This window comes from Lutra lutra, chromosome 17, assembly GCF_902655055.1.
Source record: "Lutra lutra chromosome 17, mLutLut1.2, whole genome shotgun sequence".
In the NCBI taxonomy this organism is placed as follows: Eukaryota; Metazoa; Chordata; class Mammalia; order Carnivora; family Mustelidae; genus Lutra; species Lutra lutra.
In genome coordinates this window covers 45,807,021-45,820,576 of record NC_062294.1, presented here as the reverse complement: position 1 = coordinate 45,820,576, position 13,556 = coordinate 45,807,021, and the positions used below count along the sequence as shown (strand labels likewise).

The 13,556-nt window shown below is 56.2% G+C and overlaps 1 protein-coding gene across 5 annotated transcripts in view; it reads right to left on the bottom strand.

Annotated features, from left to right (window-relative positions):
• Positions 1–85: 85 nt before the first annotated feature.
• RYR1 (ryanodine receptor 1) overlaps positions 86–13,556 on the bottom strand; it is a 110,343-nt gene continuing 96,872 nt past the window's right edge. For 4 of the 5 annotated variants that reach the window (XM_047712420.1, XM_047712418.1, XM_047712419.1 and 1 more), the window contains 16 exons: positions 12,613–13,422; positions 11,860–11,930; positions 11,152–11,305; positions 10,030–10,116; positions 8,804–9,055; positions 7,840–7,970; positions 6,078–6,120; positions 4,618–4,748; positions 4,455–4,515; positions 3,893–4,039; positions 3,467–3,601; positions 1,336–1,492; positions 890–954; positions 692–792; positions 459–510; positions 86–318 (listed from right to left, as the gene is read on the bottom strand). In XM_047712420.1, the coding sequence (XP_047568376.1) occupies positions 223–318; positions 459–510; positions 692–792; positions 890–954; positions 1,336–1,492; positions 3,467–3,601; positions 3,893–4,039; positions 4,455–4,515; positions 4,618–4,748; positions 6,078–6,120; positions 7,840–7,970; positions 8,804–9,055; positions 10,030–10,116; positions 11,152–11,305; positions 11,860–11,930; positions 12,613–13,422 (2,493 nt within the window). In that variant the 3' untranslated portion in view covers positions 86–222. Of the gene's footprint in view, positions 319–458; positions 511–691; positions 793–889; positions 955–1,335; positions 1,493–3,466; positions 3,602–3,892; positions 4,040–4,454; positions 4,516–4,617; positions 4,749–6,077; positions 6,121–7,839; positions 7,971–8,803; positions 9,056–10,029; positions 10,117–11,151; positions 11,306–11,859; positions 11,931–12,612; positions 13,423–13,556 lie in introns of those variants that run through there. The other variant, XR_007124101.1, reaches the window with a different exon arrangement.

Genomic DNA, 13,556 nt, shown 5'->3' with positions numbered 1-13,556 from the left:
TTCTGAAGGGGAGAAGGGAGGGCGGAATTCCTGGATGCCCACCCACCTACCATCCCCAAAATGTCAAGAACCCAACACAGTGATGTCAGGGGTATAGCACAGACTTTACTTCTCCAGTACATGGTCACGTCCCCCAGCTGCCTTCGGGGGAGGGTTTGGGGGCTAAGGGACTTATGAGAATAAGGCACTTGAGGTTGGGGGGTGAAGGGCCAGCTGGGAGTCTCAGCTAAGCTGGTCCTCATACTGCTTGCGGAAACAATCGCCAGCTGGGAAGAAATCCCAACATCTCTCTTGGTACATCTTCCAGACATAAGACTCCTAGAGTTGGGGCACGGGGAAGAATTGGTCACATCTTCAAATGCTCATGCCGACATGCGCTTCTTACTGCCACCTGCTGCTTGACCTTTTATTACAACTCCATGTCCCTGCCCGCAGTCCTCCCATTATCACCCCCTTACCTGGCCCGTGTGTTCCGTCTCGTCCTTATTTATCAGATACATCAGGAAAAACCTGAGGCGGGAGGGCAGCAGAGATAGGTCAGGATTACCCTAACTTTCTCCTGATTGGCTGGCTGGGAAGCCACCCACCCCCGATACCACGCCTAACTGGCCGATGCTCAGTACCACGCCCCTCACAGTCAGTGGCCACGCCCCACCCACCCACCCTGATTGGCCAACCGGCCCGTGCTCACATGTAATTGGCCAGGTTGTGCTCCTCTAGCGTGTGGGTCTCAAACCCGTGCGGTGTCGTATCAAAGTAATCGCTGCCGATCCCGCAGATGAAGCACTTGGTCTATGGGTGGCGGGGGACATCAGAATCCTGGCCCATTCAACGCCCTCCCCGCCCGGGGGTCCGGATTCCCTCTGGGTCGCCCCCAGACTCGACCTACCTCCATATCTTCCTTCACTTGCTCTTGTTGGTCTCGGAGCTCGCCGAAAGCGTCAATGATCAGACCTACCGCGGCAGGTGCAGCAGGTGCAAGTCAGTGCCCAAACTCCGACCCAGCCCAGACTCCTCCCTCTTGGGGCTACCTACCTCTGAGCCTTGCCTCCCACCCCCCATCTCCCTCATCTTATCTCTGCTTCCTGAAGATAGTAACACCTAGTGTTTACTGAGCACTTATTATGAGCAAAACACCTAGGAAATAATTCTCACAGTAACGCTATGAGGTTAGGATCATTTATATCCTCATTTGCAGATGGAGAAACTGAGGCCCAGAGATGTGACTTGCCTAAAGTCTCACAGTAGGAAGAGGCAGAGCCAGGATATGAGTCCAGGTCGACTACACTCTTAAAGGAGACACTCCCCACTCTCACAACCCTGACCAGCACTGACCCTGGATGATGGCCAGCAGGATGACGATGACAAAGAAGAAGAAGGTGATATCGAAGACCACTCGGTACAGCTCATATTCATCGCCTGCTGGATCCTCAATCTCATCCCCGATGCCCCCACCGGCTCGGACACCCACGTACATGTGAAACAGGTAACACTGTGGGGGAGGTGACAAGCATACTGGTCATACATTCTATCATCCGACATTCTCCAAGTACCTCCAGGGCCCTGGACTGAGGGGACGGGCAGACACAGCAGTGACTGAGCCAGCTCTGGGCCCTGCCCTCCCAGGGCTCACAAACATGGCATCAGATAGTGACAGGCCAGAGTGATCATGGCTGTGATAGGGAGGACACAGGCAGAGGGGGCAGACCCAGGGAGGGGGAAGCACAGGGCAATCAGGGGAGAAACAGAGGGAGCACAGGAAGCTTTGAAGCTTCGAAAGCCTGACTCAGTCAGGGTGATCAGGCTGGACTTCCCTAAAAGAGGGGACATGTGAGAGCTGGAACTTGAAGGAGGTGTTAGGTGGGAGAAAGTGTTCCAGGCAGAGAAAACCACATGTGTTACGTCACCTCTGGGGAGCAAAGAATACATTGTGCTCCCAGGAGGAACTGAAAGAGGTTCAGTGAGGCTAGAAAGTAGAGCTCCAGTAAGCAAGAGCAGGGAGAGAAATGAGGCCAGCTGATGGTTGGGGAGGGCTTCCTGTAGGAGGCAGCACTTAAGTTGAAAGGTGATGTGTCAAGTGAGAGAGGGGCGTGGACATGGGGCCTGTGGTGGAAGAAGGAGAGAACGTCAGATGCTAAGGGTTTGGGTGGGAGGAAACACATGGTCTTAGGGGAACCGAAAGAGGACAGGCAGCCAGGGAGCAAAACGCAAGAGAGACTGTGGTTAGACTCAGGTAACGTTGGCTTTTCCCTGGTGTTGTGAACCAAGGAGAGGGATTTGATTTTATCACATAGCATTAGAGAGCTACAAGAAGGTTCTGAGCGAGGAGCGGGGCACAGTATGCCTGACACTTGCGAAAGATTTTCCACTTGTTCTTTCTGTGTCCCCAGGAAGTGAGAGAACCCTGTGTCTCGGTTAAGAGTTCAGGCTGGTGACTGTGGTGGGAACAGGGCTATGCGTGGCAAGACTAGGTCTGGCGGGGCCTCAAATGTCACGCTGAGGGGCTGGACTGTGTCCTGAGAGCAAGGCGCCAGAGTACAGGACATCTTGTGCAATAGCCCTGAGATCATTCTTCTCCAATGCAGCCCATGCCTCCACAGGCGCAGCTCAGTCTGGGTCATGACCACCATTATCAGAATAAAAGAGAACGTATAAACAAGCATGGCATGCTGATGCTTTGGGTGAAATTTTTCTTTTTTCTTTCTTTCTTTCTTTCTTTCTTTCTTTCTTTCTTTCTTTCTTTCAGTAACCTCTACACCCAACCTGGGGCTCGAACTTACAACCCTGAGATCAAGAACCACATAGTCAGTCGCTCCACCTACAGAGCTGCCCCTGGGGGAAACTTTCATAGATCACGATGAGAGTAGCTAACACCTACATAATACTTAATACACACCAGGCGCCATTGTAAGACTTTTGAGGGAGCTCCATGGAGTCCTACAATCAGCCGTTGGCTGGAGGCACTGTTATGACACACGTATTTTATGGGGAGGACACCAGAGCATGAGGAGGTTGGGCAGACCACCCCAAATCTCACGGCTCATGAGCGACAGGGGCATGATGAATGAGGACCTTTCCAACAATAATAGCTTTAAAGGCTCAAATAGGGGTGTCTGGGTGGCTCAGTGGGACCTGTGCCTTTGGCTCAGGTCATGATCCCAGGGTCTTAGGATCAAGCCCCAAATCGGGCTCTCTGGTCAGCAGGGAGCCTGCTTCCCTTCCTCTCTCTGCCTGCCTCTCTGCCTACCTGAAATCTCTGTCAAATAAATACATAAAATCTTTAAAAAAAAATAATAAAGGCTCAAATAACACGACAAAGGCAATGAACGCTTACTGAGCACTGACTGTGTGTCTGGCGCCGTTCAAAGGCCCCCACAGTAAATCTGCGAGGTGAGTTCTCCTATTAACCTCCTTGACAGACGGGAGCGCTAAGGGCCCTCGAGTGCGCTAAGGTAAGGTAGCTCACCGTCATCATATCGTCACACTTCATGTCAGGCTCGTCCTCATCCTCACTCTTGTTGTAGAACTTGCGGAAGAAGTTGAAGGCCACCACGGTGTAGAGGTAGACAACCACCGCCAGGAGGCCCACGGTCATCACCAGCTGGGGACGCACGGGGGTGGGGGGTGAGGTGGGGGGGGTGCTGTCAGCTCCATGCTCAGCCTGCCCCTCCCCAGGCCCAGTTTCCCTGGCACCCCCCAGCCCACCCCTGCAACTGTCAGCCAGTGTGGCCCTCCCTCCCCGGTTCCACCACGCACACCCACCCTAGCTCAGCCCACCCAGCCTCACCCCTCCTCATGGGAGCCACCCAGCCCTGCCCCCTCATCCACCCCTACTCAGACTACCAGCTCATCCCCGCCAGGCTCACAGCCCTCAGTCAGGTCCTCCACACACCTGCTTTCCATTATGGGTGACGGAGGAGAGGATGGTTCGCAGCGTCTTGACCCCCATGGCAATGTCCAGGAGGTGGGCAGCGAAGAAGAAGTTGTTGTAGTGTCCCAGGAGGGACATCACCATGTACCAGCCCAGATATAGGAAAGACTGTGGGCACACAGGGTCAGGGGTTAGGAGCGTGTGGGACTCATGGGGAGCACTCAGGGGGTCAGGGAGTGCTCATGAGGGTCAAGGGGCATCTGGGGGGTTAGGGAGCACTGTGGGAACATTTGAGAGGAATGGGAGTGCTCTGGGGGTCAGAGCTTAGGGAGTATTTGGAGGATCTGGAGCACTCTGGGTGAGAAGCCATCCCCAGGGCAGAGGGAACCCTCTGCTGAAGGACAGTCGGAGAATTCAAGAGCACCCAAGGGACAAGGGGCCTTGGGTAGAGGGGCATGGGGCTTCACAGGCCGAGGTGCACAGGGGCTCAGGAGTCAATCCCTGGTTCAAGGTTCCGGGAGGCCCCAGCCCCCCAAAGGCTCTTCTCCTGTAGTTCCTCCCCCACCAATGGGCCCCTCCTCACATTGTCTGTGAAGATGACCCCAAACTTCCAGATCTGGTACTTGACATCAATGGACATGAGCCTGTGCAGGGCGGGAAGAAGAGGGATGGCCAGATGCCTGATGCTCAGACCCTGGTCACCTTCCCTGGCCACCCCAGGCCCTATAGGCCGGTCCCCAACTCACCAGGTGAGCAGTCCTGGTGGTGGTTCAGGCTTTCGCTCGTTGTGGGCTGTGATCTCCAGTGTGGCCAGATCCATGCCCAGCAGCTCAGCGATCCTCTCCCGCCCGTAGATGTCCCCATGCTTGTCCAGGACCTGCGTAGGGGAGCGTGTGGCAGTGGGGACATGGCTGGAGTCGGGGAGGGCCACAACCTGCATGGGGTGAGGCTGGGGACACTCTGAACTTTGTGTGAGAAATTGGGGTGCATCTTTCTGGAGAGAAGGGCCAGAGCTTTCTTCAGATGCCCAGGGGGAGGGTCCAAGAGTGATAAAGTTTCAGTTGATTCATTAGCCAAATTCATAGGGATAATTTACTATGATCAGATTGGTAGTCAAGAAACCCTATATAATTGGGTCTCTGTCATCTGTGAACTTATCTTCCCGTCCTTCACTCTGCTCCAGCCACACAGACACACAGACCTCCTTCCAGCTCCTCAAATATACCAGACACATTGCTACCTCAGGGCCTTTGCGTTGGCTCTTCCTCCTAAGACACTCCCCCCAGATTTCTATCTAAGTCACCCTTTCACTTCATTAACTGGTGTGTCCTTTCCTGCCTACGCCCGGCCAACACACACACACACACACACACACACTCCCCTCTTCACTTTTTTTTCTTGTACAACACTTATCACCATGTAAACCCTATAAATGTGCTCAGCATCTGTCTTGACAGCCTGAGTGTTGTGTTTACAGCTGGATTCCAGCCGCCTAAATCCATTCTGGGCACAAAGCAGGTGCTCAATAAATGTTTGTTGAGTGAACGAAGGATCTAATTTTCCTTGGTGCCAGATACTGCTCATGCAGGAGCCCATGTAATCTTCACAATCACCTGTGGGGTCAGCCCTCTTACGATGACCCCACTTTGAATCTGAGGGAAACCGAGGCACAGAAAGGCTTGACACAACTAGGGGCCAAACAGCAGATAGTCCAGCTCTGGAGTCTGTGCACTTCACTTCCTCCCTCTTAACTAATACTTATTGGGTCCTCATTCCGAGCCAAGTACTCTGCTGCATTCATTCCACGTATCATGTCATCACAGAGGGAGGTGGGATTATTGTGCCCATTTCCAGATGGGCAAACTGAGGTAGCCAAAACCCTTTGCCCAGGGTTGCACATAAAGTGACTGCTTGTCAGGGCAGGCACATCCAGGTGGCGGCAAGAGACCCCACCCGGTTGGGGCGCCTGGATGGCTCAGTGGGTTAAGCCCACCGCCTTCAGCTCAGGTCATGATCTCAGGGTCCTGGGATTGAGCCCCACATTGGGCTCTCTGCTCAGAGGGGAGTCTGCTTCCCCCTCTCCCTCTATCTGCCTCTCTGCCTACTTGTGATCTCTGTCTGTCAAATAAATAAATAAAATGGTAAAAAAAAAAAAAAAAAAAAACCCGCCCAGGAGGCCCTGCCACCTCCCCATCCATGTCCTCACCTTCCGCTTGACAAACTTATCCCAGTAATTGCTGGGGAAAGACCTGCCAAAAGAGAGAGACCCAGATATATTAGGGTGGGAAGGGCCAGGAGCCACCAGCCAGGCCAGGGTGGGCAGAAGTTCCAACGCTTTTCACACAGGGAACCCCGCTCAGCAGGGCTGTATCCTCCTAGGAGTTGGGGTCTAGAGACCTCATGCCAGGGGAAGTTTACCCCAGGCCAACCATGACCCCAACGCCATGTTGGTGGAGCCCGCGGGAGACAGCAGGCTTGCACGTGGAGGTGGGAGGTGCAGAAGTGACAAAACTACCCTCCGTTTGGTGTAAGCTCTTTGGATGATGATTCTGGCCCATTAGTTACCAGTTTTCATATTCACAGGCTGATGCCCTAAAATCCTGCCAAGATGGGGAATGAGTTTCGTTGGTTTGGGCATGGAGGGTTATCATGAATCCATGAGTTCAGACCTATTTGATGTGTTTCGATCTGTGGCACTTCCTCTCCTTACCGAGGCTCAGACTGCCCCGACCTGTCCAGTGGGAGCCCCTTCTGGATGCTCCTTTCCACTGAGCACATCCTTGCTCCGTGACACAAGGTAACCCCGGCTGGCTGCATGTCCCCACTCCAGCCCTGAAATTTGCTGCTTCTCTGAGGAGCGTGGTTCCTTTTTGTAGGAAATGGCATTTAGAGGTCAAGGTCTTGAGCAGACACAACTTTAAACAGATGTTTCCAGGGCACCTCATGGCTCAGTTGGTTAAGCATCCAATTCTTGGTTTTGGCTCAGGTCATGATCTCGGGGGCCTGGGATCAAGCCCTGCATCGGGCTCTGCACTTGGTGTGGAGTCTGCTTGTTCTTCTCCCTTTTCCTCTGCCCCGCCCCACCTCTCAGTTAAAGAAGTAAAATCTTTAAAAAATAAACAGAAGTTTCTCCCTTACTCTGTGAAGCGTGTGCACTTGAATGTGTAGAAGTTAGACGTGCCTTTGATGGTGACAATGAGAGCATAGGATGTCCTTGGTGTGGCTTCTCTCCCTTCCTTGAACCACCTCTCCTGGGCAGGACCCCATAATAAAATAACTTCCAACACTTATCCAGGACTCACTGTGCCTCAGAAACTATACGAATTCATTTTTTCATTACAAGATCCTCAGTGCTATTATTTACCTTCCTTTTACAGATTCGGAAATGGAGGCATAGAGAGGCTAAGTGACTTGGCTGAGAATTCCCAGCTGGGGTGTGGCCAACCCAGGTTTTGAACCTGACCTGGTGTTCTTATTCTAGAGATGACATGGCCCCACTGTTTGAACACACGAAATGGGACTTCATAGCAGGGGTGGGAGGTTGGGGCCAGAGGGGGCTGGGAATGCAATTTGGGGGTCTGGAGTCCCACCACATCACTCTCGCATACCCTTGTTCCCTCTCTGAGGTCAATTTAAAAACCAAGTGATTTCCTATCACCTACTCATGACAGCTGGGTAAGAATCACACATCGGGGCAGGGTTTAAATGCAGGTTCCTGGGCCCCGTCCCAGACTCACTGAACCGGAATCTCTGGGGTTTGGCTCTGGGGGATTTCCATGTGTCACCAGCACTCCCATAGGTATGTGGAAAATTTGTCCATATTACAGAGGAGAAGACTGAGGCTTAGGGAAATTGAGTCAGGGCCGGCAGTGACCAGAACCTCGGGCTTCTGAGGCCCAGGCCTGCCCTGGAGTGGAAGCCCAGCTCTGTGCTCTCCACCCGCCCCGAGGTGGGGGCCCGGGCCTTACGGTGTGTTGAGCACCAGCCGGTCCCACTGGCCCTTCACGTCGTCATCCTCGGGCTGCTCTGTGATGTAGAGGCCGTCAAACTCCAGCTTTCGGGCCAGCTCCTTTTCCCGTTTAAAGATCACCAGGGGCACCTGGATCGTTCAGGGAGGCACAGGGGTAGGCATCAGGCCATGGAGGAGGAGGCCACAGCCTCAGTGAGAGGTGGGAGATCTTGCTGGCACCGGGGTGAGACCCCACGTCTAGGGAGCTTCCCCAGAGCAATCAGGGCAGTCATGGGGAAAGGTGGACAGGTGGATCAGGGCTGGGATGGGAGCAAGTCACGAGAGCCCGGAAGTGGTGCCTGAAGGAGGCTGGGGCTTCCCCAACGGAGGGGGGATGAATAAAACAGAGGCAGGCAAAAGGAGCTGGAAGTGAGGGAAAGGATTCCAGGCAGAGGGAACAGCATATGCAAAAGTTCTAAGTCAAAAGAACTCTATTCCTCCAACAGTAAAGCATCAAGATTGGTTCAGACAGACCCATTGGAACCCAACTGAAGCTCTCATAACATGCCTCTGGGACATCACAAACCTCAGGCATTGTTATGTCAGAATCCACACTCCCCTGTTAGTGCCCATGTCACATCCGAGACCCCACAGACCCCCACGAGCCTTCATTCGCCAGCTGATCAGTATACAGAAAATAATAGTCACTGTGACAAAGTCTGCCTCTTGATCCAGAAATTAATATGGTCCCAGGCCCTGGCTTCTCACCTGTGACCCACGTGAGTTCTGAGTTTGAATACTGTCCTTGCTGAAGACCCCAATCTTGTAAACCAGTCCCCGCAGCCTTTACTCCAGTTCAGGCCCCCTCTGTCCCAAGCACCATGGGATATTGCCCCACCCATGCCCTAGACTCTCGCAGCGGCCCAGTACCTCTCCCTGTCCAATGAGCCCCTCCCTGGCCCAGAACCACCGTCATGACCCACCTTGAGGCAGTTGTAGCCAATGATGCAGAGGAAGGCCACCAGCGTATGGAGCAGGCTCAGACAGCGCAAGGCGGGCTCCATGTAGCCGGTGCTCTCCTCCAGGAAGTAGTACACCATGTTCTCGTCCTCATCACCCTCCGCTTCCTCGCCAGCCCCCGAGCCCCAGCCAGAGCCGCCACCAGACCCTGCACCTGACAAGTCCCCAGCTGCTGAGCCCTCCACGTCGTCCTCCCCTGGCGGAGAGTCTGAGACCTGAAGGGGGCAGAGATCAGGTCAGGGCCTGCCACACCCGGAAGCCATGAACACACCTAACAGCCTCCGTTCATGAGGCTGGGGGTGGCGGCAGGGTGGGGGGGCGGGAGGCAGATGCAACTTCAGTGAGACTGTCAATCAAGATGAGGGGTGAGCCTGGAACCCTAGCAAGTCAGACTCTGCCCTGGGAATCTGACTGTTGAACTGACAGGAAGCCGTTGGAGCTGATTCTCCTTAGCAGCAGATCCTTGCAGAGACTGACCACCAATATTAACACGAATGCTAAAATTAAGCATAACTGATGTTTACGCAGCACTTTCTATATGCCAAGTACTGTTCTAAGTGCTTTACACGTGCTAATCCTCTTGTAAGCCCCACAGCTCTCAGAGATAGACACTATCAGTGTCCTGTTTTACAGATGAGGAAACTGAGGGGCAATGAGGTTAAGGCCCTTGCCTAACATCATACAGCCAGTGGGTGGTGGAGCTGGGATTCGATCCCACAGAAGCCAGCTAGACTGTTATCTACCTGTCCTGTTATCTAGATCTCCGGTAAGAACCCAAGGGCCCTTTCATCTCTCAGGAGGTCTGGTTCTGAGCCCTTTCCTTCCATCCCATAAGCTGCCCATTTCCTCCTCCCCGCAGATTTCTCCTTAGCTTATGAGAAAGCCAAGAAGCTTCATTGAATCAGTGCACATCGCAGAGGCCAAGGTCTGCACCCAGGGCCACGGGGCTGGTGAGTGGCAGAGCTGAGCATGGAAGCCCGCACTGGTTTCCTGCTCTGTCCCAGAGGCACCCAGATACCCACACATGCTCCTGCGGGGGGTCCCAAGATCCAGCGTCCAGCCAGAACCTCCCAGGCACCCCCAATCCAACACCTTGTCCCAGGGGGCCCTGGGAATCTGGTAGGGGCCGAGCCGCCCTGTCCCCCAGCAGAGATAAGCGCCTATCCTCTGGCCCCCTTGTGACCAGCACCTTATAAAACAGCAAGATGAAGTTGATGGCAAAGGCCAAGAAGAGCGCAAGGAATCGCAGGGTGTAGAAGTTCCGGGAGAGGTAGTTCTAAGATGAGGAAAGAAAGGGAAAGAGCTTACAGTCCACCTTCTTCCCTGGAGAATCTGCCCCATCATCCACCCAACGATCCAAAATCTGGTTCACAATGTCCCAGTTATTGAGTGCTTACTGTATACCAGGATGTGCACTAAGCTTTATACACACGAATGTGTGCGGCTCTCACTGCACTGCCAAGAAGCGGGCACAGCTGATCTGCCCATTCTACAGATGAGGACACTGGGCCTCGGGGAGGTGAGAGGTCTTGCTCAAGGTCACACAGCCAAGAAGTGGCAGACCTGAGGTTTGAGACCAGGCACTTCACTTCCAGAGTCCACACTCCCAACTGCTCTGGTATGTTGCTTCCTGTGTGAGGCTTTAGCCCAGATAGAGGACACGTATGTCCATCTCTCCCTCCCTCTTTCTCTCTTCATCATTCTTCCTGTCCCTCATTCTTCCCATGCATCCTCGCTGGACCACCTTTCCCCCCAACAGGTTTCCTTCAGCCCCTCATCTCAGGCTGGGCCTGGAGAGGAGGCAGGACAGGTGGAGCCCTGAGCCCTGCCCTCCCAAACTCTCTCCCTTCTTTCTGGGTTGGATGAGGACATGAGTTCTCCCCACAACCTCGGACAGGAGGGGCTGGGACCAGTGTGGTGGCTCTGACCCAAAGGCTGAGAGCCAAGGAAGAGGCCGTGGTGGGAGGAACAGAAGCATGTCCTCGCTTGGATTTAGCTCTAGCTAGCACGTTGGGGTGGAGAGCCGAGGCAGGGGGCCCCAGAGGAGCAAAGGTATGGGGGTTGGAATAAGGATCTTGAGCAGGGGCCAAGTGGGGGGCCACCTAAGTGGGAGCCACCTAAGATGCTGCCCTGTGACCAGGTCCTGACTCTGTCTGGGGACATCTGTGCCCTCATGCCAGCCTGGCTTCTTCTGAGCATTAAGCCTGCAACAGGTGAGCTCCAGGACAGGGTGCAGAAAAGAGGTGCTGTGAAGACACTGGGAGGTCTCCCTGGAAGAGGAGGTGCCAGCAAGCCCTTGCGGGGTCCTCACCAAGAACTTCACCCTCTGTACTTCCAGTTCTCCCCAGAATTCCAAGCCCCCACCTCCAGCCTCCTCCTTCTTTGGAAGGGGTGGAGGAGGTGCTGTCTTCTTGGGGGGCTCTGGTGGGGGTTCAGGGACTTCTTCCTTCTCCCCATTCTCAGCACTGCAGGGCAGGACACAGGAAGAGTGAGGAGGTACCCGGGCAATCCATCCATTCATTCAATCATTCATTCATTCAAAGCCGTGCACTGGGGGCCCACCCCATGCTTGGCCCAGGTCTGGATGGTGCTGTGGACACAGTGATGAGTCGATGCCTCCATAGGTGACAGACCGGTCACCAGGCAGTGGCAGCCCAGAGGGGTCAGAGCTGGATGAGGGATGCTCAAGAGGGTTGTGGGAGCCCCAGAAACAAGTCCTCCACTTGTTGGTAGGGTGTGTGTGTCAAGGTAAGCTTCCTGGAGAAGGAAGCATGTGAGCCCAAATGGGAAGGAGAAGGAAGACTGAGATAAGCATGGGAGAAAGTGCTTCAAGCAGAGAGAACAGCCCATAGGAAGGCTTGGAGGCAAAAGAGGAGCCTTTTGGGCTCCTTTTGGGGCTCCTTTTGGGCCCCAGCCTGGTCTGGGTGAGGCTGAGGACACAGCATGACCTCAGGAGGCTCTGGGTCCAGGAGGGAGACAATGACAGGGGCCGGGCCCCTTGGACTCCAAGACCACTCACTCGGCTTTCTCAGGCTCGGGTTCGGGCTCTGGCTCGGGTTCTGGAGGCAGCTCCTCTTCCTCTCCATCCACCTGGAAGCAGGGCAAGCATCAGGGACCAGCTGCCACCCCAAGCGCCTCTCAGAGCGCCTCTGCCTGCCTGTTCCTCTCTGGGTCCCCATCTGGTCATTTCCCCCGGGGCAATCTGTTTCCTCTCCTCCCATCAGAGGAGGGATTATGAGAGTCTCATTTTAGAGGGGAAACTGAGGCTCAGGGAGGTGGAACGTCTTGCCAAAGCACTGTGCAGAGTCAGGCTGACTCCAGGTGGAGGTCTTATTCCCCAGGGCTTCCCTTCACCTTGACAACTGCAGCCAGAGGGCACTCAGGGCCTGAGGGTGGGGGCTACTTAATTCCTCACAACCACCTGCTTATATCTGAGGGGCTCTCCCAGCGTCCCTGACCCTGTCCCGGGCTGTTCCAGTTACCGGTCCCCTTTCCCCTCTAACTAGGTTTCAGGGTCTTTCCTCGCTCTTTGTGCAGATATCTAGATCTCTCCCAGAAGCACTACCTGTTTCAAGGTCTCCGTCTCGGAGTCCACTTCACCGTGTGTCTCTCCCTCCCTGGTCTATGCTCTCTGGTTCGTCCCTGCGGGCCTATCTCTCAGGCTCTCTCTCCTGTCTCTGTCTCTCAGAGTCTCCCTTCCAGTCTGGTCCTCCCTCTTAGGCCCAAGGTCTCCAAAACCCCAGAGCCCCCACCACCCCGCGGGACCTCTCACCCCCAGCTTCCTCTTGATGATGGGGGAGCCCTCGGGCGTGGGCGGCTCCGCCGGCGTCGTGTCACCCATGTCCCCGAGGCCGCCCGCCCCTTCGGGCCGGAAGGGGCCCCCGTCCGCCACGGCCACGGCCCCGTCTGCGCCTCCCGGGCCGGCCTCTTGCGCCGCCACCTCCTCGTCGCCCGCGCCCTCCGCCTCGTCGCCCGCGCCCTCGCCCGCGCCCTCGCCGTCCGCGTCGCCGCCGGGCCCGGCTGTCTGCTCGCCGTGCACCTCGTCGCCCGTGGGGTCGGGCATGCCGGCCAGGAGCTCGGTCACCGTCACCTTCTTGGCGCCCTCCACGAGGCCGCCGCCGAAGAGCGAGCGCCAGAGCAGGCGCAGCGCGCCAGCCGCCGCGCCCGCGCCCGCGCCCGCCGCGCGCGTCACCGCCGCCCAGAGCAGCGAAGCCACCGCCGCGGCCGCCTCGCGCGCCGTGAGCCGCCGCAGTCGCCGTACGCGCCGCCGCAGGCTGCGGTAGCTGAGGCCGCGCAGCGCCCGGGCCGCCGCCGCCGCCGCCGCGCGCGCCGTCACGCCCGCCGCCGCCTGCCCCGCCGCGCCCTCGGGTCCCGCCGCGCCCTCCTCCGCGCCCTCCGCGCCCGCCTCGGCCGCGCCGTCGTCTTCGTCCGCCTCCGGCTCGCCCTCGGGCTCGGAGATCTGCGCGGCGATCTGCATCTCGAAGATGGTGTCCTCGCAGAAGCTCACGAAGAGCTCCATCTTCTCGGACTCGCCGCCCTCGTTCACCACGTCGAAGATGAACTGGCGCTTGGACTCCTTGACCTGCGCGCGGGGCGGGATGCCACGGAGTGAGCGCGCGGGTCGTCATCGAGCCCCCCGGACCGAGGGTGTGACAGCGAGGAGCTCACTGAACCCTCACCAACGATCCCAGACGAGGGGCTCCCCAGACGAGGGGC